Source organism: Haemaphysalis longicornis, unplaced genomic scaffold (assembly GCF_048455015.1).
Source record: "Haemaphysalis longicornis isolate Haplotype H1 unplaced genomic scaffold, Haemaphysalis longicornis Haplotype H1 scaffold_2, whole genome shotgun sequence".
Taxonomy (NCBI): Eukaryota; Metazoa; Arthropoda; class Arachnida; order Ixodida; family Ixodidae; genus Haemaphysalis; species Haemaphysalis longicornis.
This window is the reverse complement of record NW_027526295.1, coordinates 4,072,858-4,097,753: the sequence shown is the minus strand read 5'-3', so window position 1 is coordinate 4,097,753 and position 24,896 is coordinate 4,072,858. Positions and strand designations below refer to the sequence as shown.

The 24,896-nt window shown below is 51.2% G+C and overlaps 1 protein-coding gene across 6 annotated transcripts in view; it reads left to right on the top strand.

Moving 5' to 3' along the window:
- Positions 1 to 24,896, top strand: part of LOC144168692 (glycoprotein-N-acetylgalactosamine 3-beta-galactosyltransferase 1-like) — a 129,289-nt gene that overhangs the window by 53,114 nt on the left and 51,279 nt on the right. Inside the window, exon 1 of one of the 6 annotated variants that reach the window (XM_077697628.1) lies at positions 3,968 to 4,109. The exons of 2 other annotated variants lie outside the window; for them this stretch is intronic. In XM_077697628.1, coding sequence (XP_077553754.1) covers positions 4,099 to 4,109 — 11 coding nt within the window. In that variant the 5' untranslated portion in view covers positions 3,968 to 4,098. Of the gene's footprint in view, positions 1 to 3,967; positions 4,110 to 21,463; positions 21,747 to 24,896 lie in introns of those variants that run through there. 3 more of the 6 variants (XM_077697630.1, XM_077697626.1, XM_077697629.1) reach the window with 3 other exon arrangements.

Below are 24,896 nucleotides of genomic sequence, written 5' to 3'. Positions count from 1 at the left end.
TGTTACGGTAAGTAGGCGGTGGTTCTCGAGGTGCCGAAACTCGTCCATCATGTTCTTGTCGATGTTGTCGTCTCTGTGGTAGAATTGGTAGTCTCCGTCAGCGTTGGTGAAGTAAAGGTTGTTGACGTTGGTGCAGCGGCTGAGAGCAACGTACACGCCCTCCTCTTCGCAGCTTTGTCTTCTTCTCCTTCTTCAGCGGTTCCGTACGAGAAGATGACTACGGTGGTTGAACGCAAAGCTATCTCGTGATGGATTCTTTGGTTGGCCAATCCCTAGGGGCATCCTCCCACAATCACCATCAGAAGCGCTGCGGACGGGGCACGGACGCGGGACATCCCCCCAAGCAAGAGATGCTTCGCATCTATAAGAAATAGTTAGGCGGCGCCCGGTTTTGATCCCACGACTCTCTGACCGCAACGGGAGGTACGTGGCGCTCTTCCCACTGCGCTACAAACCGAGACGGGAGCATGCGCTACGAACGCGCCTTATGTCCTTCACTCATTCAAACTACGTCAAGAAGCTACTGATACAACGAAGGCACGCGAAGCTGAACGTCAACGGAAACGACGAACTGAAAACTAATGGGAACTTCAGTCGACCCCGTAGCTTCTTCGCATACTACTCAGGGTTCCCCTGCGGGAAGATGGTGTAATTTTTTCCTCCTTCCACCTTTTGAATGCCCTTTGCCTGCTGTCGAATAACAGCGCCCCACAGCCAGCTGCGTGAATCAGGCAGCTCCACAGTCACTGGTTCATGCTGGAGCGTTTTCTGTAAGAGGAAGCTGACGACAACCATGTGAAACACATATGACGGTTGCAAACCTCACGATTTTATTCAGGTTGGATCCGTAAGTGCTACTGCCAACTGCCACACCAGGCGTCTCCTCATCTTCACCCCTCACGGGATGGGATGGACACTGCTACACTTGAACCTGAAATGACGAACACATTGATCGCATATGAAGGGGTTTAAACCAACATGTCTCTGGAACATTTGCTTCTTTTGCTTATAAACATGAGTGAGTGTTCCCATATACAAAACCGAACCAAGTATCCTGAAAGACAAGGCTGCAATATTAGCCACAAAATTTAGAGCAATGACCGCAGCGATGACCGTTTTTTGGTGCTGTTGCCTTGTCCCACAATGATAAAACGTGTAGTTAGCTGTCTTTGTTCTTTACCAACGAAATTCTTAGTTTGTGGCTCTATTGAATGAAATCCTGGTCCTACGGAAAAGGAGATGTCGGAAAGGCTCCTCGCTGGTCAAGCCAAAATGAATAAAGTTGTACAATCTATACGCAGCAACCAGAACGTAATCGAAAGTAAGATTTCGACCTTAACCGAAAGGGTACAGTGGATGGATCAGCAGCTCTTGCTGTTCAACATGTCGGAGAAACAAGTCTGCGAAATAGAAATGTCAGAATCTAATTTTCAACAAAATTATCTTCGCTATCTCCAAAAGTAGATGAGCAGGAAAATAGGAGCCGTAGAAACAACCTCATTTTACACGGCTTAGACGAAGTTAAAGGAGAGACAGGGGAAGGGCTGGAAACGAGAGTGAAGAATAAGGTATTCCAAGAAAAGCTAAAGTTGTGGTCGTACTGTCGTACTGTCGTACCTGTCGTACAGTGCAAATTTTGATTTGTGACTCGTCGGGGTACACTGGAGGATTGCTGCGGCACTGGTGCGTGTAGAATGGGCCCAGCGTGGGCACCTTTGGGCACCCCGATGCGCGCACAGCATATATACGCGTGCGCGATCGCTAGCGTTGTTGGGAACACTCAAATGCTGCGTCAGCGCTCTCACGACGAGCTTCCGGCATTTGCTTTGTGAGAGCGCGCGTAGTGGAGGCATCTGTTCGGGTGGGCGACTATACCTATGTACGTGCGTGGCGCGGTGCCGAGAAAGCTGTTCTTTTCCAGAGGCCTGGTGGCCGCGTTTCCGTCAGGTGTGCGTCGCTGATGCAACGTGCACGCGCTGCTTGCGAAAAAAAGAAAGTTGCCGGCGCGCGTGTTCGTACTTGAAGTTGAACAATATTTCCGCTCATGTACAATGGCAGAAGAGGCGGGAAAAAAAAGGCCGCAGTGCTCGCGGCTCGGCCATGTTCCCGCCCCCGACGACACAAACAGCAGGGCGCGGCAGGAAAAAAAACAAAACAAAAAAAAAAAACTTGCGTTTAGAACTTCTCGTGTGGACTTGTTACACCGCCGTGCTGGCGAGATGCTCACTGCTCGCACTTATTTGTGAGCCTTGACTTTAAAGCCTGTAACCGTCATTCCAGGTGTTCACGAGGGGCTATTCGAGTCCCCTACTAGTTCTAGTCTACTCGCGTGTCATCAGACCCACGTGGTGGCACGCCTTGTACACTTTTGGGCTGCGTGCGACGGCAGTGCGGTGGTGACGCACTCAGCTCCTGCTGCTCTGCCCACCCGTATCCCATAACAACGCTAGTGTACCCTCACATTAATGCACTCCTTGCAGCGGCCGCCATTTTCTGAACCAGGCGACAATGGCTACAACGATTTCCCGCACTGCGGGGCATCCACTTAGGACTTTCGCTCGAACATTCGGTTCCCAGTACTTGCCGAAAGTCGCTCCCTAGGAGTACACTCGACACGCACCTAACATTTACCAGTCAGCAAAACTGGCTTCAGTGTACGCGTACTGATCCGGTGTCGGTGCCTTGTTCAGAACCCAGTCCTTCGCTCTCAACAGCCACATTTATGCCTATCACCACGACGAAGCACGCCTCCGACTCACCGGTCATCCCCCCGAGCACTAACAAAGCCAAGCTGTTCACCCAATACCTTCTTGCCTTCAGAAATGCGTCGGCCATTGCCACCTGCAGCAGCTTGAGCATCTTTTCAGTACTCGTAGTTTGGGCAAACGTTCGGTGCCATTTTTTTTTTTGAGCTCGTGCACGGCACAATATCATTAGTAGCTTTCCATATTCCGGCCTCACAAATGGTGACAAATAGTATAATTCATTACTGCATGACGGGAAAGAAACCGCCATTTTAAACTGAAGCTTTTGTGCACTCTCTGATGGTGTCTGTAAACCGAATACTCCTTGCGGGAAAGCCAACTTTCTCTGGTTATGAGTGTGGGTGCAGGTTCGGAGCTGGACTAAAGGCTGTGGCAGTGGATGTTCTCAATGGTTGCAGTGGCTAGTGCTGTATTGTTGCGGTAGCGATGATGCGCGAGAAACATGGATTTACCGTCTTTGTAAGCTACAAGGCTGGCCGGCCGCTAGCGCAGATAAAGTACGTAACAACGAAGCCTCGTCCTCTTGTACGGACAGCCCCCCAAAACAGACAGAAGCTCCCACAGCACACAAAACACTCATGCGCCGGGTATCCGCTGTACTCAGGCAGATTGAGGCAAACACGTTAGCCACTCTTACACCTCACGCTCCGATTCCAGCGATTACTGGGAACCCTTAAGTGTCCGAACTGTGGGGACCACCCCAGCATTTATCGTAACCTCTGGACGTGCACACGGAATCCCAAACTCCTTTCCAACTCCAACCCCCACTTTATGGGAAAGGAGGCTGGCCGACTGCAGCGCTGAAGTGCAAAGGACAATGATTGAGCGCGCAGAGATGACCCCGTGGACTATACTGGGAGCGTTCCTTGTGGCAATAAGGTCTTCTTCTTCCCATAACTGTCCGTCAGCTCGCGTCCTGTATTCCCCGGGGCGTCGTGGCGCTATGGCGAATCGGCGTCCGCGGAACAGTACGGCGTTAGACGTACAACATGTGAAGCAGACGGCAAAAATGTCAGAGCAGAGCAGTAAAAAGAGCTCGCTGTTCGACGAACGGCATGTGCCGTGACGGTTGCAATAACAAAGGCGTCTGAGTCCGTCCGCTGCTGACTCGGTGAACCCGCTTTGCGATTCATCGTTGACGCATTCTCGCCGAGAACAGATGGCAAGCAGTTGTGAGGGCTCAAAAGCAGCCCCGCGCTTTTTTTCTTCACTATACAAAGGTTGCAGCGGCGATAATACAAATTATTTCGAGCCCGACTGGGTTCGAAATAGGAGTGTGCGTGCTGGCGCTTCTGTCTGCTGCTGCGTAAGGAGGGACCCGCCCGGTGCACCGATGACGAGGCCGTGAGTACCGGGATTCGGGGGCATCCGTTCGAGAAGGGGAGCTGGCGGCACAGGGCTGGCTGTGGCTGCACCACTGAGCGAAAGCGTTTGTCGATCGGGAGCCTTGCGATGGCTCGGTTAGCCTCCGAGGCTCCACTGTAGCCTCCTGGCTTTGCCAGTTTCAGCGCGCGCAAGGTGACTGGCTGCACAGGTGCACTGGTTGCAAGGTTGCACAGAGCCCCTTTCCCCTTTCTTGTATTTGCAAACTACGAAGCAGATCCCGAATAACGGACCTCCAGGCACTTCGATAGGGTGTGCCGCGATGTACAGCCTGGTCGCCTTGCTGCAAAGTACTCAGCTCTCCCCAAAATGAACCCACTCACCGCCCACAGAAGGGAGCGCGTGTTAAGGCACGACCACATGAACACGTAATAACGACAGCCTCGCGCGCCGACGTAAGCGTGCGCTGCGCAGCATGCACGTACTTCCGCGACGGCTGCCGTACGGAGAGGCCTAACGCCGCCGCCTTACCCGCTTCAACCGACGCTGGTTTTCGCCGTTTCTTGACCATAAAATGGCATCAGAAAATCAAGGGTTTTCTTTTTTTAAGAGACGATAGTCTTTCTTGGGCAACTCGAGCGAGAAAATTTTGGTCTGTCTGTATGTCTGTCTGTCTGTCTGTCTGTATGTATGTATGTATGTATGTATGTATGTATGTATGTATGTATGTATGTATGTATGTATGTATGTATGTATGTATGTATGTATGTATGTATGTATGTATGTATGTATGTAGGGAGTAGTAGAACTTTGAAGATGGTAGAGAACACAAGAGAAGAAAAACTCTCTTGTGTATGTATGCATGTATGTAGCGAATCAGAATGGGAAATGAGGGGCCCGTTGAAAATAAGCAGAAATAAGAGTTTTTTTCTCCACTTTCTTTCAAAATTCTTTATCTGTTTAATTGACCTACCACATCCTCCTCTTTGCTTTCCGAGGTTTTCTTGACTGCCAACTCTTATTTCTGTCTTGTTTTCAACGAGCCCCTCATTTCCCATTCTGATTCGCTACATGCATAGCGAGGGCCTCTGTTCTGGCAGTCTTCGTGCCATAGGAAGCTTAAGAGGGTTCAATGTATGTATGTATGTATGTATGTATGTATGTATGTATGTATGTATGTATGTATGCATGTATGCATGCATGCATGCATGCATGCATGTCACTCGATTCAGCCAGCCGGCCAAAGGGAAACCGATGCTGCGCAAAATGTCTTATATAGCCACAGCCGAATCTAAACATATAAGTCCGGTGGCAACATTTATACTTGTCAACATTGTTGAACAAGAAGAAAACATTACACAAATATAAGGCAGAAAATCAATACATGAGTGATATTTGCAGTGTTACTTTATTAAATATTAAAAAAATTATGGATGCTTGGTTTCTGTGATAGCGAATGAAATACTACATCAACTGCAGAAAGCCGTCGCCTGCTGTTGCCCGAGCTCCTGTCTGCATTTAAGTAATCAAACGGCAACAGTAACGAAAGGTTCCACAGGATTCCACAAGGTTCTGCTTAGCATGCACGTGGAGCAGTGCAACGTGGTTCTACAAACGTTGCAAGGGGTGACTCGATTTACGCGCGTCTCCGTCGTACGGCAGTATTGGAAATAATAATAGCGGCGCTAAGCAGAAGTAGAAACATACACACCATACAGGCGCCAATCGAGCACCTGACAATCGAGCACTGGCATCGAGGCACCTGATTTGAAACAGTGGAACGCGGTAAACTTAAATTGACTAGAGCGTGCCTCTATAGCGTGTTATCTCGGGAGGAACGAGACGGGAAAAAAACAACTTGAGAGGTGAGCGGGAAACAGAAGGGGAACATTTACTTGGCAGGGGCGCCAGTCGACTATCGTATTTCGTCCACATTTGCAACGAGAGGAGCAGATACGCGGCCATTTTTTTAACACGAAAGTGTTTTATTCCGGGATCCACCAAGGTCTGACTGACGTCATATCCGTCACGGAAATGACATCGCCAGAAAAACGCGGCTGCGCCACGATTCGAGCCGGGTGCTCAGTCGCTGCAACGGGAGCGTCGGGAGGTGCCAGGCGCTTTACCGACTCCTCTACGAGCTGAAGCGCAGACAGCCGTATGAACGCGCGATATATCTTTCCTATAACCCCCTCTATTTCGATGGTGCTTCCGTCTAAGAGAAGGAAGCGAAGTAGTGCGTCACGATGCTAATGAGCGCCGGAAGTTGCCGCCAGCTGAGCTCATCGCAACGGAACCGTCTGCCGTTCACTCCACGGAGCAGGGACGCAGTGGTCGCACATTTGCGAAAGCGGCGCGCCAGCAGGTTGTTGCTCGCCAAGCGCACCCAAAAGACAGCCCCGCAAATCATGCTCTTTCGCTGCAGCGGACCGTGAGTTCACTAAACGATTCGCTGGCAACCCGTTGGGTTTCGTTCGCATGGTTTGCGAGCGCGTGTGGTTTCATTGGGGTTTACGCAGTGCTCCGGCGCGTGCAATCCAGTGTGTAAAGTTGATAAGTCTGACAGTGCCATACCGACGAAATATAGATAGCGATGTGCAGTTCATATCGGTGCAGAATGAACATTCAACTGATCCAGTGAAGGAACATCTCACTTTCGTGTTTTACCGAGTCCGATGAAAGCGGAATCGACCTCTTTACATAAAACCCACCATCAACATGGGAACAAACGTGGAGGGAATAATAAGCTGTTCCCTGCTCTCACTACCCACTATGCGAGACCGGGACGCGCGGTCAGCAGCGGTTCAGGCCGCGGCAAATGCGGGTGCAGTGGGAGGATATCTGGTTTGCGCAGACTTCGACGCAACAGGCGCGTGCCAATGCATTCACCTTACTCCGGAGTAGGCCCATTTTATGCGTGCTTACGCCAAGCAACGTCGGCGTCGACTGGCGATTGTGTCGTTATATCAGGCTTGCATGTGGTTGGGCCTCCAGTCCCTAGTGTTGAACCTCCTCCTGGATAGCACGTTTGCCCCTTCGTAGGCACCCGCGTAGCGATCTGGTGTACCTTCACACGGCCGCGCCCCGCGGACTTCTCCGGCGCCTGTAAGGCCCAAGTCCGCCACCCCGCCATTTCCTCGTTGAATTTAAAGGTGAGATGGCATTGGCACGGATCTGGAGACGCGACATGCTCGGGGGCCGTCTACTTCACTCGTGGCTATTCCAGCGCAACAGGCGTGCCTGGGCGACCTAGTGGTGGTTCGAAGCCTGAAAGACTAGTGCGGTATTCCAAGCGCCAAGGTTTCGCTTAACGATCTACGAGTGCCGGCTGAGCGGTCACAGGTTGGGCGTTGCGCGGCGCCTTGCTAGTGGACAACGCGAGCCAGGCTCGGTTCAGTCTAGAGCACGCACCTAGCCAGCAGACTCAAAAACGAAGCACGGGCGCTGAGTGGAAAGTTGCGTGCAAACGATTTTGGTGCATGCTCGTCGAGGAGTTGGTGCCGATCCACCATTGGCTTTCTATTGCGTGCACCAGGTGTCGCTTTTCAGATACGCTTGCTCAACGAGGGTGTGTACAACTGAAGCTTCCCGGAGTGCAACATGCTGCGTCATTTCGTTCTTTCTGTAGGCGCGGGTCTTCCTTTTTATTTATGGCCGTGAAGGAAACAAAAAGGCCACTCTCATGGAGTCTTCTCAGCGTACTTGCTTGCGACATCTGTTTCAAATTGCCTTTAATCAACTCTACTCTTCTTATAGAATAAGGACTACGCAGTTGTAAGGACAGATGCGTGATTTTCTGAGCTATTGCACGAAATGCGCGAAACTGCGCGTGACAATATTTCTTGCAGACCTAGGTGCCGTAATACTAGACAGTTTTAGTTTCACGTGCGTCCACAGTTCACGTAGCCCACGCGCATGTTGTTTGAAACATATTTAGTTGAAACGTATTGAAACGTACGCGACGCACTCCGCTCGTAGGGCGTTCAGATGCACGCTGTGTCTGCCCATTGCGCGCGTTATTCCTAGCGCCATCTTCTAACAGACACAGATACTGCTGTAGCCACTCGTAGTGTCGCGAGCCCGTTGCTATGACGACAACAAACGCTATACTTCGTCGGGCTTACCAGCTGAAAAATCGCTCTTCTATCTGAGAAAAAAAAATAGCTGTTTGTCGGTTTAAACTTTTGGTTCGGACAAGAATGGGCAAATTGAAGGCGAAATCAACAGCTTAGAACACGATATCGCACCGAGGGATCAGCGACGAAGCTGTTAAGGCTGCGAAGCGGGAGGGCAGAGCGCCGCCATGTTGGTGAACTGTACGTACGGAAGCAACGTGAACAGCGCAACGTATAAATTCGAATCTCGCGTACGTCTGTGAGACTCACGTAGGCCGTTTGCGTTATGAGCATGCGCACTGGTCGCCCGTGAAAGTTCCACGCAATTGGAGCTTCTATGTACGCGAAACTAAAACTGCCTATTGGTCTTGGTGTACGTGTGCAAAAACGTGAGCTACAGAGGTACTACGTATAACACTCCTTGCCCAAGTATTGAGAAAATCAAGGCGCGACCGACCGTTCCCGAGCGTAGGCCATTTCTTCATCGCGCCTGTCAAGGCCCGGAGCCCTAGCTGTCACTCGCCTTAATTCAGAGAGCTTAGCCGTCTGCGATCTCGGTAAATTCATGCACACGGACATCAACATGACCACAACTATACACGGACTATAAACTCTCCCACTGCAAACAAGCGCACACGCATACACGCACGAATACGCACAAACACGCACACAAGGAAATTCGCCCGCGCACACACACACATGACAGCCACACAAATATAACAGACACGTACGCTCAGGCACGGGCGCACTCACCTGAGTATGCACGCACACACCAACGCGTGCGCGCACATACACCGGCCGCGCTCAAATACGCACACATACACACACGAATACAAACACTCACACACTCATGCAGATGCACCTACATAAACGCACACAAACACGCGCGCACAATTACACACACATACACCCACCCACACGCATACCCGCGCACAAGCACACACCTACAGACAAATACACAACCACATAGATACACTCACACGACACTCACAAATACTAACACACTGCAGCCGTGGCGCTTCTTCCCTATGCAATAATGTATTGACAAGCGGGCCCGTGAACTCTTTCATTCTCTTCATTCTGTGCTTCATTCACCCCGAGCTTCACACACCCCGCCTTCATTTCAGGGCGAGTAGTCGGGCGCTGGCCACAAAGTAATGAACAAATCACCAACACATCTGCGGCATTTCATCGACATGCTTTGCTGGGCGGGCAACTTTGTGTGCCTTGCTTCAGTGGTGATCTTGCTGCAGGAGTAACCGAGGTAGCCACGTCTGACAACGCACTCGAGGAAATGAATGTCGAAAGTTCGCTGGCTCTCAAGGCTCCTCCACCCGAATCTGACGCGCGCGAGGGGCGACGATTTCCTAGGGGCAACAACGTTATCTGTGCAACGTGACCGCCGAGATTACATCCGGCCTTCTTTCATGCGGCCGTCGTCGCCTCATGTCGGCTTGTGGCGACGAATAGTGAACTGAGCTGGGGCTTGCCTTAGACCGCGTGGATGTAAGAAGCGCCGTGCTCCTTCTCGGACACTGTTTACGTCGCAGCGGCTGGATAAACTGATGCTGCAATAATCGGCCGATCGGTTGTTAGTTGCAGTCGCGGACAGAGTCCGCAACGGCCCCGAAGAACGCCCGCCAATTCCTCCTTCCGGATGGGCGTTGTCGCGCACGCGGAGTGAACGGTAAAGGCGCGCTTATGGAAGCGCGCGATTCCGCGGGCGTGGAATAGCTCTGAGTGCTGCCCTGGACGTGCAGTTATCTCCTACAAGGTCCACCGGCCGGGAAAGCCCAGCAGCGGCTGGCTGGGCGGTCTCGGCGCGACCGCCCAGCGGCCGCGTAGTGCGGACCTTACTGACGGGGAGACCCCGTGGCGTCGCGGCGCTTGAGCTCACAGCATCGCGGCGTCCGAGCAGTGCTCCCCCGCTCTTGACAGTGACCCCAGGTGTGGGGGGCTCCTATGCTCGCTGCTGCTCTGTCAACAGGTACGTGCATCTTTCAGGTACGTACCCGGTCAGGTACGTGCATCTTTCCCGGCTGAATCAGGTCACCAACTTCGCTGCGTGCTTGCTCATCATATGCACGCTGCTTGTCCTTGAAAAAATTTCGAACCCTTTGTCAAACTGAGTTGGTAAAGCCCTCCACGACGAGCTAATATTGCTTGGCGTTTGACTGCGCGGTAGCTTTAGAAGCAAGTGGCGGCATTTGTCGCCTGTTGATTTAATATTTAAAGGACCCCGATGACAGTTTCGCAAGACTTTGGTCATGGCCGTAGCTGCGCATCGAGAAATCAAGGCCTCCATGTTAGAATGCGTGCTTAGTAGTCAAAATCGGGCAAATTTACGGAGTCAAGTAGATCGCCACTTATGACAACCGCTTACCCGAAGAGCGTTTAGCGGCAGATCTAATGACATTTAGAGCGAATGACATTCATTGTAGATGCCATTAGTTTGGAAGTATAGCATACGAGAATACCGAATGACATTTGACGCGACTGAAATTCAGTCAGCGAATGAGTTAGGGGAGAGAGAGAGAGAGAGAGAGAGTAAACGTTTATTAATACGACCCATGTCCGGGTCCGCGCTCTAGGAAGTTGAGATCAAACGACCTCCCCCCTGATGGTGAGCAGGTGCTGAAGGAGAGTTGTCCAAGAAGAGGTCGTCTTGCTGAGGTCGGCAACCGAGGCCTCCCAGGAGAAAATGTGCTGAGGTAGTGAGCGACGTTGCGGTGTGTGGGCTCTGGGACAGGTCCAATAAGTGTGTGTGAGTGTGGGTATGGAGCCGTACACTTGGCAATGTGGTCTGCCTGGATTGTTCTGTATTTGATGCAGAGTGTAGTCGTTTGGTAGGGAGTGTGTTTGTGCTTGCCTTAGGAGTGTCGTGTACTTCCTCGGAAGAGCATCAGCTGGTCTGGGGAGTTCTCTGCGGTCTATTCGGAGTGCCTTCATATACGCTCTTCGTTCCTGATGGCGCTCTTTCCTGTCCTCTGCCGGGAAGTAGGTCTCGGGCCAGGCCTGGGAAGTGTCGGAACACCAGGCCGTTGAGGCTTTGTCGTGGACGCGAGCATTGCCAGAGGAAGGAGAATGACCTGGGGTCCATTCTAAAGTGACTGAGATATCAGGATGGCGCTGTCCATACTCAGCTAGCGCAGCTCGTATATTTGGAGGCAGTTCGTTGCGAAGGAAAGCCCGCAGGGCTGCTTGTGAGTCAGAGTGAATGACAATGCTCTCTGAGTGGTGGTCATGTTGAGTTAATGGCTTGCGTTATGGCCAGTATTTCCGCTGTCGCCACAAAAGGAACGTCGTGGTGATGATTAACGACTGCGTTGCCAGAAGAATCTCTGCTTGCAGTGACTACTTTGCCAGCGGTAAAGCTGGCGTCGGCATGGTAAGAAAGTCGTCTGGGTGGCTGTATGCGGGTGCGTGCTGCTCGTCGTGCGGCGTCCTCTTCGCGGTTCATATGCTTAGGTATGCTTAGGTATCATATGCTTAGGGGTTCATGCTTAGGTTTTACCTTGATGAATGGGATGGCGTCCCAAGGTGGTGCGGTGAGTGGTATAACGGGTAGGTTGGCAGTGTTGTATCCCATAAGCTCCAGCAAGGCACGACTTTGTTTATATGTTGTAAGACGATGAGACTGTGCTTCTTGGTGCATGATGAGTCGGTCAGTTAATGTGTTGAATATGGCGGGGCCTTCGACAAAAGTACTTGCAGCATAGCTGGGGACTCCGAGTGTCATGCCTGTTATGCGTCTCAAGATATTATTGATTTGGCGGAATTGATGCTCCGTGACACGCATGTATGGAAGACCGTACATGATCTTGGTATATGCAAGGGCTTCTGTAATGCGCCTGAGTTCTGCTTCCTTCACGCCATCGATCTTGTGAGAAATTCTTTTCAACATATTTGCGATATGATTTATATGCTGTAGTGTCCGCTGCACCCATACGTCTGTTCTACCGTTCTGTTGCCAGTAGAATCCCAGAATGCGTAAGTGCGGCTTTCGCGGTATTGGTTGACCATTGACCGTGAGTTGGATGAGGCGTCGTGTTTCTTCTCCTGTTTTTGTTTGGTCGTCCAAAAATACTATGTATTCACTCTTCTCTGGGGAGCATCTCAGACCAAGAGGGTCAAGGTATGCTGTGATGCCGTTGATACCTTGTTGGATGATTTCTTGCTGTTCGCCTGGGTTTCCTTGTGTGCTCCACAGCGGCACGTCATCCGCGTAGATAACATGTTTGAGTCAGGGGATTTCGTCTAGTTGCGGTGGGAGATCCTTGAGTGCGACATTAAAAAGAGTGGGCGAGAGTATAGCCCCCTGTGGCGTGCCTCGCGTGAGCGGGTGAGTTGCAGGGGTAGTTGTGGGAGCATCTAGACGAATCTGTATTTGACGATCGGTAAGAAAGCTGCGTATGTAGTGTGAGAAGCGTTGGCCTGGTTGGGTGTTGTATACTTTCTTCAGAAGTTCTGGGTGTTTGATGTTGTCAAACGCCTTATTGACGTCCAATCCCACTATGGTGCGGGTTTGGTTTTTGCTTCCCCGCAAGAAGACATCCTACTTGATCAACAGTGCTGCGTCTTGGGTCGATACGTGGCGGCTAAATCCTAAAAGCGTCAGTGGCAGATGTGCTTGTTGTTCTAAGTGCCATTCGTATTTGTTTAGGGTCATTTTCTCCAATACTTTTTCGACGCATGATGTTAGCGAAATTGGCATCAGATTCGAAATGGAATCCGGTCGTTTACCAGGTTTCGGGATGACGCAGATGGTGGCGATTTTCAATTGTGCTGGTAAGTTCCCACTGCGCCATACTTGTTAAAAAACTCCAAGAGTATAATTTGTTGGTCGTCCAAAAGATTTCGCAACATGGCGTAGGTGATCGCGTCCGCTCCAGGAGCAGTATTTGTGGTCATGTTTGACAGTGCTAAAGACAGTTCTGTTGCTGTAAAATCAGAGTCCATGCTAGAAATACTGTGATCCGTGTAATGCGGTAGGTCTTGCACCGTCGTTCGTGGGTAAAATGTGTCACATAACACTTTCCTTAACTTTTCCTCCCCCAGCTGTAAGGTAAGATGGATTTTATTCAAGGTATGCTGTGGCCTTGAGTGCCCCAGAAGACCTTTAAGTATCTTCCAAATTCGGGCTAAGTGGAGACGTCCGTTTCTGCTTTCGCACGTTTCGCGCCAGTTGCGTCGCGCCAGGTCTTCTGGATAAGTCTGAATAACTTGGCTGTGTTCGGCCAAATCATTCTGAATGTGGATGTTGTCCTTGTTGTTTCGGAGTCTTGCAACTATTTTCTTGCGCGCGGTCGTTCCACAAAGTGACACAATGTCTGTCTATGAAAGGGAAGTTTTCTGTGTAGGAAATAAGCCCCGTAAGCTTGCGCGTACAAGAGCGGAGGTTACGTATCCACTCGTCCATACTGTCCGGGGTTGAGTATGTGTCCATCTTCATGCGAACTTTCTCCCAGTCAACGATTTTCGTCTCACGCCCTAGCTTTTTTCTTGCGGCGTTTTTTCTTGTGTTGAATATGACGGAGCAGATGTAGTGGTCGCTTCCTCCATCCTGGCCTGTGTTATCCCAATGTGCGGGAATGTGTCCTTTATACCAGGCGAGGACCGGGTTAGATTCTTGTTCCCTACGGTTCCCCGCCTGGTGTGTTCAAGAGTGTCGTTGAGTAGCAAAAAATCGTTGCGTACGCATGAAACCATCCAGCTTGCGGCTCAGAGCGGTTTGGCGATCATAACCCCAGCGAAAATGTAATGCATTGAAGTCACCTACAAAAGGATGTTGGGATCGCCTTTGTTTACTCTGAGAAAATTTGCATAATCTGGTAAGACACTTGAGTCCTGCTTCGGGAGCCAGTAGATTGCTAATAAAAGGAGGGTGCTGCTGCAAAGACGGATGCGAACACAAACGTGTTCCTTTCCAGTTTCGGTGAGTGTGGTGGTGTCTATTTTCGTGGCTGCGATATCCAGACGGACGTAAATTACAAGTTGCGTGCGGGGTGGTTGTGGGGATTGATGGCTGCGCTTCTTCGTGATGATACTGGGTTGCGTGTATGATTCATATCCTGACAAGTTATATTCCGCATTGGTTTCCTGTAGTATGATAACAGCGGGGTAGTGTTCGGCTACGTAGTTCTTAAATGCTCTCTTCTTGCGTCGTAGGGTCGGCTAAAGAAGGTTTGATGCTGAGCTGAACATCACGGTTTCTAAAAACCTTCTGTAAATCGATAGATCGATTCACTGCGCGGTTCAACTCGCCGAAGCTACAACATTTTTTTCCTATTAGGCGCGCCGTAGTGGAGAGTTTAGGATTAATTTCGACCGCCTTGGGATCTTGAACGTGCGCCGAAATCTCGACACGCGGGCGTTTTCGCCTCCACCAGAAAAGCAGCCACCGCAGCTGCGATCGAACTTGCGTCCTTGGAATCAGCAGCACAACGCCTTAGCCACTGAGCGGCCACCGCGGCGGGTCAGTAGATCAATATTTTTTCCTGAATGCAGTTTCGCACAGAAAAGAACGCAAGCATCACCTTTGCAAAGCTTTGTCTTGTTGCTGCTACGCAAATAAAGATTTGTGGTTGACTTTTCTCGGCTTGTCATGTGTACTTATGTCGCACAAAACTATTGTATACCGTTTTTCTTAATCGAGAAAGCTGAGGTGTTTTTGTTTCCAAAGTATTAGAGCATATAAAAACGTGATGAACGCGGTTTACATTAGTATCTTGCAATTGCGCGAGTTTGTTCATCGTCACTGCTATCCATATCAAATGACATTTGCTTCGCCTCGTAGACACGGAGGGCCAAACAGAATGTCATTTGTAGCTAATGCCATTTGCTTTGTAATGACATTACACTTGACATTACGCAGTGACATTACACAGTGTACTCACATTACACTTGCCGTGTGGCTGCGCTCTCATGAAATACGGGCCTCAAAAGGCGCTATTCGTATTACTCAACACAAACCATTAACTTGCGTCGATCGTGTTATCCTACGTATGCATCTTGCATATTTATCCTATGCAAGGTCGAGCCTGTGGACCTTTGCGCCGGTTGTTGTGTTCTGCTCTCTGTGGGGTATGCGTAGTTCGCGCACTTTCCTCGTATTCTCCTTGCCCGAAGCAGGCCGCTCTGTTAAAAAGAAAACACTTACCGAGCGTATGAAAATTAAGCACTGTAATGGAGAACTGCATGGAGTTCTCATTTGTTTTAAACACTTTATCCGTAACCCATGTGCCGCCGTGTCGAGGTAATCAGCGCACACTAATATCCTGGAATTGTATTCCAAGGTCCTTGTACACAGCGCTCTCAGGTGCTGAAAAAGCCACCGCAAATCGACCACTACTCAGGCGACCTTCATGTGGTAGAAATCAAAGCGAAGCTTCGGCCAGCTTTCCTTAGTATTATTGAAGGCGAAAACAGCACCCGCAGACCGCTTCATTAGATAAAAGTAATCGTGAGGATGAACAAACCCACCTCGTGGCAATTTGTAGAGGATCCGTACAATAAAAGCTGAACACGAGAGCGGATAGCGCAGGCGTACGTCCGTGCCTACGGAGTCTTACCAGGTACGGTTCGCGCGCCTGCACGCGGAAGCCATAGGGGCAGATAAGGTTAGTTTTTCCCAGGCCTGCCGACGGCATGCAATTTTGGCGAGTGAGAGTCACGCAGGGGGCGGTGTCGCGTCGTGACCCATTAGGGTAGACGTGGTCGGCAAGATGCGGGCCGCACCCGGACGTCCGCCTATTCGATCCCGGCTCTCCGAGCATGCCGCAACGCAGACGTGATAGCCCTCCTGCTTTCGGGAAGCGCCGCGAAGCAATCGCGCGCCTTGAATGCTACTTTGCGAAAATTTTGCATCGCCGATCAAGCCATTTCGTTTCCGTTTCGACCACCCCCTTTGCACGTTTCCGCAGCTTCGTAGCAACATAGCATTGCCTGAAAAGCAGTCACAGTCGACTGCGAACTCAGAGGAGGGGGAATTAGTTCTCACTTTCCAAGATAGCCCGCTGGGAAAGACGACCGTCCAGCTTTACGCCACTGCGCTCCATGCATAGGCGAATTTCTTCGCGCCTCGCAGCATCCCTGGCCTTCCGAGCAGCATAACAGCTCATTCTCTGAGCTCCCCCCTTTTTATTTTTCATTGAGGGGTGTTTCGAGATGCACGTAGAGTATAGTCGTGATAAGTCGACACCACCCGCGCAGTGTGTTCCCCATCTTTACGTCAGTTTTTTTTTAATACTCTTTGAAGAATTCCTGCTGGCCAAGTACGCTGTGATTCGTCATTCCTTTCACGCAAACTTACTCGACGACTTCGACCCGGTCACAGTGTACCTGCCAAGTGGCCAGGGTGTACTGTTGGGTATCGCACTATAAGCCACAATCAAATAGAGATCAAGGCGCTCCATTTCACCATGTTCCCCGGTGATCCCAATGGGCGCCAAGTGGATGAAAAAATCCCGGGCCATCTCCGCTAACGTGAAACCTGGAGAGGGACGAAGCATGCAGTGTGTGCGGGTGTTTTCCAGCGCGAAAGTGCTGCTAATGGCGCGCGTTCTCGCTCCTTCCGAGCTTGCAGTTCAATCACACTCAATCGCAAGAAAGAGCGCTTCTGGAGCCAACGCGTGCCGTTGCCTCTCTCTTGCTACACGGCGCGTGCCGATTGGGCGCCGGAGAAGCGACGGTGGGAGGAGCAATCGCGCGCTTCCTGAGGTGGTGGCGCCCTCTCTTGAGTTGAACCAGATTTAAGCAGTTAAGTGAGAGAGACACTGGCCGCAAGTTCTCTTCATGTCACACGTCGCAGCATGCTACGAAGTATGCTTCACAGGAGAAAACCTGGCGTTTGATACGAATATGAAGAAGCAATTGAACAAATTTCTGTTAATAATGCAATTAAATCCTGAGTATTCCCATATTTTAAATTACTTTAAATCATGTTAGTGCGTTTTTGTTTATGTATTTATTTATTTATGTATTTATTTCACAGTACCAGACAGGCCCCGAAGAGCATTGCGTGAGGGGGGGAACAAAATAAAACAGAAATACACGGCGCAGTACAATGGAATTTTATTGGGGTAAAGAATGAAAACAACAATGAAGCACTATGAATTTGGTAATGCTGGATATTTTGAACATCTTGGTATCATGTGGGGAAAGAATGTGAAAGGGCATAAAACACATTAGTATATGACATCATTATACAATTTCGAGCAAGTGTTATTATACGCAAAGCAGACTACAATGTAAATTTTAAACAAAGAGAAGAAAAATTTAGTGCCTTTCCACTCTGTGAAGAAGGATGACCTGCAAAGCAGCACACCCTCCACGGTGTGCCTGAAACAAAGCACGTTTGCTTCCGATTTGCGACTGAGCATTCTTCCTAGCCAATTACCTGAATGAAATATGGAACAGACCTGAGCTTTATCCTAGGGGACAAACGAACATCTCTTTCCCTCCCGCGTCGTAGGCATCTTACGGTTTGTATAGCACGCCAACCCAATGCACTCTACCGCAGATGACACTGGACCGGTCGCATTGGGCTGTTTGACGGCCTCGTTGAACCTCACGTTAACACAAAGGACATGTCATCAGTAAGGCTATGAAGCCTATATTTGCGCACCCCCCCCCCCACCGCCCTCCTCTCCCAACCCGTGCACGCATAAACCAGCAACCGGTCACGAGCGGGTGCTGCTTAGAAGTGAGATACTGTCGAAATTGTCGCTCTGAAAGCCCCTTAAGCGGAACAAGTGATATTGGTCCACGTCGCGTTCCAAGTGCGCCAGTTGCTGTTCATCCGGGAGGGATTCGCAGCTACTCGACCAGCTGGAACTTGAGGCGGCAATGGCGGCGGTAGCGGCTTTCCGTGGTTTTCGCGCCCGTTCACGCTTCTGTTCGGGCAGACGCTTCTTAAGTTTCAGCTCTTCTTCCTCCAAGCGAGCAACATGCGTCCGCCCCATAGCGATTTAACACCTCTAGGGCTTTGACCTCTACACTAGTGGACACAGACGTGTCCACAGACGTGTTCGTAGTTCTTCTGAACTGTCTCTCGGAATGGCTTTCAAGCTAAAGAAGAATAATGTGCTCACGCCGGCGTTCTAACGGGGCAAGTTGCTTTCAACCGGTAGGGGCGCGCAGATAGTGGGCGAGGTTCATTTTGAAGCGGCAACCGCCGGGGCTGCATTCTCGGTGGCGGCGGCTTTCGGGTGTCTTTACACCTATTCGCGCTGGTGCTGATTCTCCGCAATCATCTGATAACGGCGCTACGGCCGCTGTCAGCCGACTGCGCAACTTCTGAAAGAGGCATCAGTGGTGGCGAGGGGAATAATCGTTGTGTTAACTGTTGTAAAACAAGGGTCGGCGGTGGCGAGGAGGAGCCCCGGAGCGGCGTCACATAAAGGTGATTCACCGGAATGAAACGGGGGTATACTTCTTTGCAGTAAAAAAAGATTTACAATATCACAACAAGCTCAAAATCTGCGAATAAGCTTTCAAGCAAACTGGCTGGTGAACCGCTCATGAAATACTTCACGGTTTGATAAGCAGGCGATGGCGTTTCGAAAATCATTCCACAATGAAACGGCAAGTGGCAAATTAGATCATTTGAGAGAACGTGTTTTACCAAATATTCGCGTGAAACTGAATTGATTATGAAGCCGTACTGACGTGCGTATACGTGCTTCCAGAGGCGATGGGGATGGTTCAGCTAAATTTATGTACTTGTGCGGAAGCTGTCAAGCAAATTGTAATTTTTCGCGTCCGACATTAAAAAAACCAAAAAATTGCCGAGCACGGGCGTCGCGGCGATCGCCCTGCAGTTAACAAAACCAAGAAAAGGCCTAGCTCTCGTGTGTGCGTTGCCTTGCGACGACCCCCCCAGCGTCCCCGGCACACGTTTGTCAAGCGAAGCATACCCACTTAGGGTGATTGGCCAAGATTTGCCGAGAAGCTGCAGCGTTGACCGTAATCGTGGCAACACATGCTCCGAATGAGAAAGACTTCCGTGTTCGCCGTAATCGTGGCCACTCGGTTACAACTCAAGAACGGCACAACGTCATGTAGTGTATCACTCCGCCAAAGCGCCGGACCCGTAATTTCAGTGCGCGCGAGTTTTGAAAGGGGTTTGCTATGAATGCGTGATATCGTCTGCCTTGTCTCACGCAGTTTGTTTGTCGTCACTGGAGTCGTTTATCAGCATATTAAGTACAAAAAATCACGGGAACGGCTCACGCCATGTTCAAAATATTCCCATTAACGCCCTACTTGCGCCGCGCGGAGAAACATCCGGCTACGGTGATAAGGCACAGCGGCAACTTCAGGTGCCGTTCTTAAGTTGTCACCGAGTATAGCTCGGAACGAGAAAGACGTGTCATTGCGTACACCATTCCTAGGTCATGTCCAGTATTATCACTCCCTAAAAAATGAAAGACGCTCACACTTATAGCAACTTATAGTAAAGGTCTTTGCGGCAGCGAAGTAGCAAATCGTCTGCAAATTGCACTTCAACCTTCGTGATGGTCGTGTAGGTTGCGTACAGCTTCGCTACTACGCGTCAGTGTGAGTTTCCTTGATTTTTTCCGTACGCAGACATCAAAAACTGCGGGGACATGGTCACTAGATATTGCACAGTCTACCATAGACCACGCAAACAACAAGATCCCATTTTGCAAAAATCATGTATGTAGTACCTCTCGAGTTCATACGCGAGAGAGAGATCGCTTACCCATTCCCACAAGCGTCTCCCGCAAGAACCAGTACGAAAGCCCCAGTCGACATGATGCGAATTGAAATGCCCTGCGGATATGAAATTGTTTTTGCAAGCCGCAGAAGCTGCATTCAAAGAACCAGTCGGCGTCACCCCGTAAAGGAAGTATGTCTTTACAAGCGGGAATCGCACATTTCCCGCAAGTTCAAGAATTTCACTCTCAGGTGAGAGGAAAACTAAGGGCATGTGTGCACTACGGCAGAGTTTCAGCGATACTAAAACCGACAGACCTACACCTCTACCGTCCTTATGAAAAGAGTGGAAATGTGGAATGAAAGATGATTGACGGGGAGAAAGCCGAGTTTCTTGAACGAGGGTAACGTCAGGGTGGTGTTTAGTCACGGGCCAAAAGATCAGAAGAAGCAGAAAAAAACGAGCTGCAATTCCACTGGAGTACTGGTACACTTGTCAGGATTAACCAAGCTGCGCTTTTGACCGAGCATCTGCAAATATTGCAACACGGGAAGTTTTGTTTTGTTGGAGTTGAGCGGTTGGAGTGCTCGTGCAAGCGGGTGACGCACCTTTGCTCTGGTACGCATACAGGTACGCGTAATACCAGACCGCTTGCGTTCGGATGCTGCTCTCTTTTATTCCTTCGGGCACTAAGGCGGTTCTGTGTCTCGCACTCATTGCCACAGCAGGGTCTCAGACGCGGTGCTCCGAGAGTAAGACGAGATCTGCTGAGTCGAAGTTGCAGTAGCTCAGATGAGAAGCTGTCTCGCAGCTCTTAAAACCTATTGGAGCCCCCTCGACAGTTTGGGAATAGATAGCGGTTGTGTTGACCACTGCGTCGCATCGGGTTCGTTGCACCGACGGCTACGTTTCCCTACGAAGCTGTGCCGTCTTCGTTCGGCAGTGCTCACAAAATGCTACAATCGCCGGCCGTGCTGACACGCTCGAGAGGCGTGGAAAAAGAAAAAGGAACTCGCCCTTGATGCTTTAAATTAAATTTAGCAGCCGTCTAAGTGGTGCTCCACGTCACAACTCCGTGTGGACGCCCACTGCGCGCCGGCTCGTGGACAGAGCCGTGAGAAGCATGTCCCGCCATTCGTCGCCCGTGCGCCACAAAACTCCCGTCATCGGCATTGTAATCACAAAACACGTAGTTTTCGGCTTCGTTCCCTTACTGTCTTTAGAGGACGACAGCGCAGCTGGCACGCAGACAAAACAAAGAGAACTGGACACACACAAGCGCTGGGCACACACTGTCTTCCTTCTGTCCGTGTGCCAGCTGCGCTGTCGTCCCCTGACCACGTTCAACCAACACGTCCAAGTAGCCACTTTAGTATTGTCATTACACGCGACCGGCGGTAGCTCGCATTTACCCCCTTGCAGACATTCATTTAGTACTACGTATTTGATACCGGCCACCGTCACCTCGCACTTTTTATGGTGTAAGAAGAAAAACACTTGACCTTCCGGCGCAGAAAGCATTGGTCGCACGAAACGGCGAACGTAGGCGAGCGAGTGCCCAGGAGGGGCGAGAATCCGCGATGAAAGGCGACTCCGGGTGGGCGGGGCCCAAGGCGCGGACTCGAGCGGCAGGCGGCCGGAGGAGCGACTTGCGGCGTGTGCCGCGAGCAGCGCGCAGCAGTGCGCGTCACACGGCGGCGGCGCCTGGCGTGTCGTGCTTCCCGGTGTTTCCGCGGCCGCGCACCTGCCACACGCGCCCATGCCACGATGGGAACAGCCAGGGCAGCAGCAGCTGCCGCGACATGACGGCGAGCCGAAGGGGACACCCGTTGCCACGACGGACGCGTGGCGCCGAGACGCGAGGTGAGAGCGCCCATCCGCATCACTCGAACATCCCGTCGGACGCCGACGATCCTTCGTGCTATACCACTGGCCAGCATGTGTTGGCTTTGCTCGCGCTCACACGTATTGAGGCAACGTTCGTTTGGTGGCATTACTTCGAACGGCTCGGGTGGGAAATGTGAGAGTCATCCGAGCGAGGCCTTGTGCGGTGGTTGGATTTTCAGGTCTCAGGTGTGGGGATAGATGGTGCGTCGAAGTGCACTGCTTAGCGCCTTCTGCCACTGATAAGAGAAAGACCAGCGGTTAAGAACGGCAAAGAAGGCGCTTAGCACCCTCCGGAATGGACACTCACGCGGTGAGTCGTGTCGACACGACGGTCTCAGTGATTAGGGAGCCGAAGCTTCCTGTGGGGGTTAAATATCGCAACGGACGTGTACAGACAGAGAACAAAGGGACACTAGCCCGGACAATCAATTAACGTGCCGCAGCTGCGGATTGGCAGGCCGAAGAACGTTGCTAGCAGCTGCTTTCTGACTTTTCCGATATTTGTTCACGGTAAGCAGTTGTGTCTTTTTTCTTTTCAATACAGACTTGTTGGTGATATTGTTGGTTATTGCTTGACGGCGTTATTTAGCTCTAAAAGAAAGACACAGGAGAGGTGACATGACAAGCGCTTCCAAATGAAAGGTGCCGTCGGTGCTGTCACTCTGCCTGTGTTCGTCTCTTGGCGCTCAGATAATGCCGCGGGTCTGCGTAAATGCGCAGGAACTGAACGACTAAGTACGAATAGTACAAGTACCGAACTACAGAAACGACGCCTAATCCTGCGCAGTATGAACCGTGTGCCCCACATTGTGGCCAACAACAGCTGTGGTGGGAAGAATCTTCCATTGGGTGCCAGAGAGAGAGAGAGAGAGAAACATCTTTATTTGCCCTTCTATAAAGGCTTCTGCGTTGCTGGGGAAGGAGCTGCTGTTACCAGTCGCCCCCAAGAACTGCCTCAATGTGTTGGAGGAGGGCCTCCCAGTGCTCCTCTTCTGTCAGTCGTAAAAAGTCATGGCAGCTTTCGTATCCTTTGTGCCGCCATTTCGCCGCTTCAGTCGCAGCTCTGCATCTGTGGCTTGGAATTTTTTTTATCCTAGAAGTTAGTATGGCAACAAGCTGAAATTATTATTATGGCATTTTGAACTACTCCTTTCGTGACTGTAACCAAACTGCGTGCGCGTCTTGCCGATGAAACCCTTTGGCGAACTAGAATGACCGACATAAAAAATTGGCCCCGTAAGGCCCGTTCTACATGGTGCGATTTTCCCTGCGAATTCGCAGATGCGGCGCCGCTCGTGCGACAAAACGACCTTTTTTCGTTGCTGCGGCAAAGTGCTAAATGTTTGCAGTGGTCGAGCATCCCCCGCGAACGCCGCTCCTGCGGTGTAGAGGGGCCGGACCTGCGGCCAATAAGAACACAGCTAGGTGAACGTCACGGCATCTCCTGTTGCACGCTTAGCAACCAGATGGCGTTGCTTGTCTAAGCGCAGCATAAACGCGGGCGCACCAAAACGACCAAAACAAGCGCACGCGCGTTCACAACGCGATGGCGCGCGTCGTTTTTAATGAACGCTTAATCGGTGTCCGCGCAAGTGGCGGACATCACAGCAGGGCCTAAGTACAGAAGAACCCTAAAAGAACTGTCTGAGGTAAACCGAGGTGTGCTAGGCACGCACAAAAATCGAACCCAGGGTGGCTTGCTGTGTTTGTCTTCTCTGCTATGTGTGCGTATATTGCTAAATAATTGGTGATTGTTGTACGAAACCGCAAATAAACTCATATTTACTGCAATGCAGTCTAAAGCAACTTACCCTTTTTTTTAATGACAAGATTTGCTCTCGGCCGGTCTGCAAACAACGTGCCTCTGAAATGCGAAAATAGCGACGTTCGCAGGCCATGTAGACGTCTTTTTCAGGCATTTCGAACTCTTCGCAAGTGCGAATGTTCGTTCCACCGAATTCGCATACGAAAAACGCACCATGTAGAACGGGCTTAACCGGCAAATGATTTCGGAAGGCGACGGCGTTTCGAGCGCCCTTGTGGCATCTCCCTTCCTCGTCTCACTCTCATGCTCTCCCCCTGCCCACCGTGATCCCCCTCTCCCCTCCTGCCGCCGCAAACGGGGCCTGAACGAACCCTGCGTTTCCGGCCCCCTTCTCTTCCTCTCCACCATCTTATCTCCCGGTTCGCAGAAAGCCCGGTGTGCAAGCGGCGGAGGCTTGTCCAGGACTTTAGGTTGTATTCGCTGAAAAGTTTGGCAGGCGCTTTCTCCGCTTTGCAACACTGGGCGAGCTGTGCCTGCGCATGCGCATTGCGCCCGGCTCTCGCAGAAGAAACACCGGCGTGCGTCGTGTGCCCCGTCTCAACCCGATTCTCGGTCGCGGCGTCCACAGCTATATTAGAGAGCAGCCCTTTGTTCCGTCGTTTACGTTGTTACCGTGATTACCGGGACTCGACTGCACCTGCGCGCGCGGAAGGGCGAGGAGGCTCACTCCACCGTGGCGAATGCACGGACATGGCGAAGACCGGCCCGCGGAACTAGTCCCCCTTCCTCGACGAATGCCCAAGTGCCCAGTCGGTCCCGGTCAACACGGTAGACCCGTCTGCGCCTGCGCGCGCGGAAGGGCGAGGAGGCGCGGACATGGCGAAGGCAGGCCCGCGGAACTAATCCCCCTACCGTGACGAATGCCCAAGTGCCCGGACAGGTCCCGGTCAACCCGGTAACAACGTACACGACGGAACGGACAGACTGCTAAAACTCTCAATTAATCGCACTCACATTATGTGGTGGCGCTCTCCTTGCCCTCGGAGAATGAAACCGCGGCTGCGAAAGAAAGCGGCACAGGGCGCAGGAGGGCGACGCTGCGGTCGCCACGGATGTCGACACAAGTCCCCGCTAATGTGGGATTGAGTACAAAGCACTAATAATGGTTCTGAATTCACGCGTGCGCCGATTTAGATACGAAGGTAGCCTAGCAGCTAGAGCATGCGAGGCGGTCTCCCGAGCCGTGCCGTGCTCTCACTGCCCAGCAGGCGCAAGCGCTGGCGAATGGCAAGCGACCTTTGGGCGATTCCACGAGAGAACGAACATGCGTGTACACGACCATTTTTTGTTCATTCTTGTTT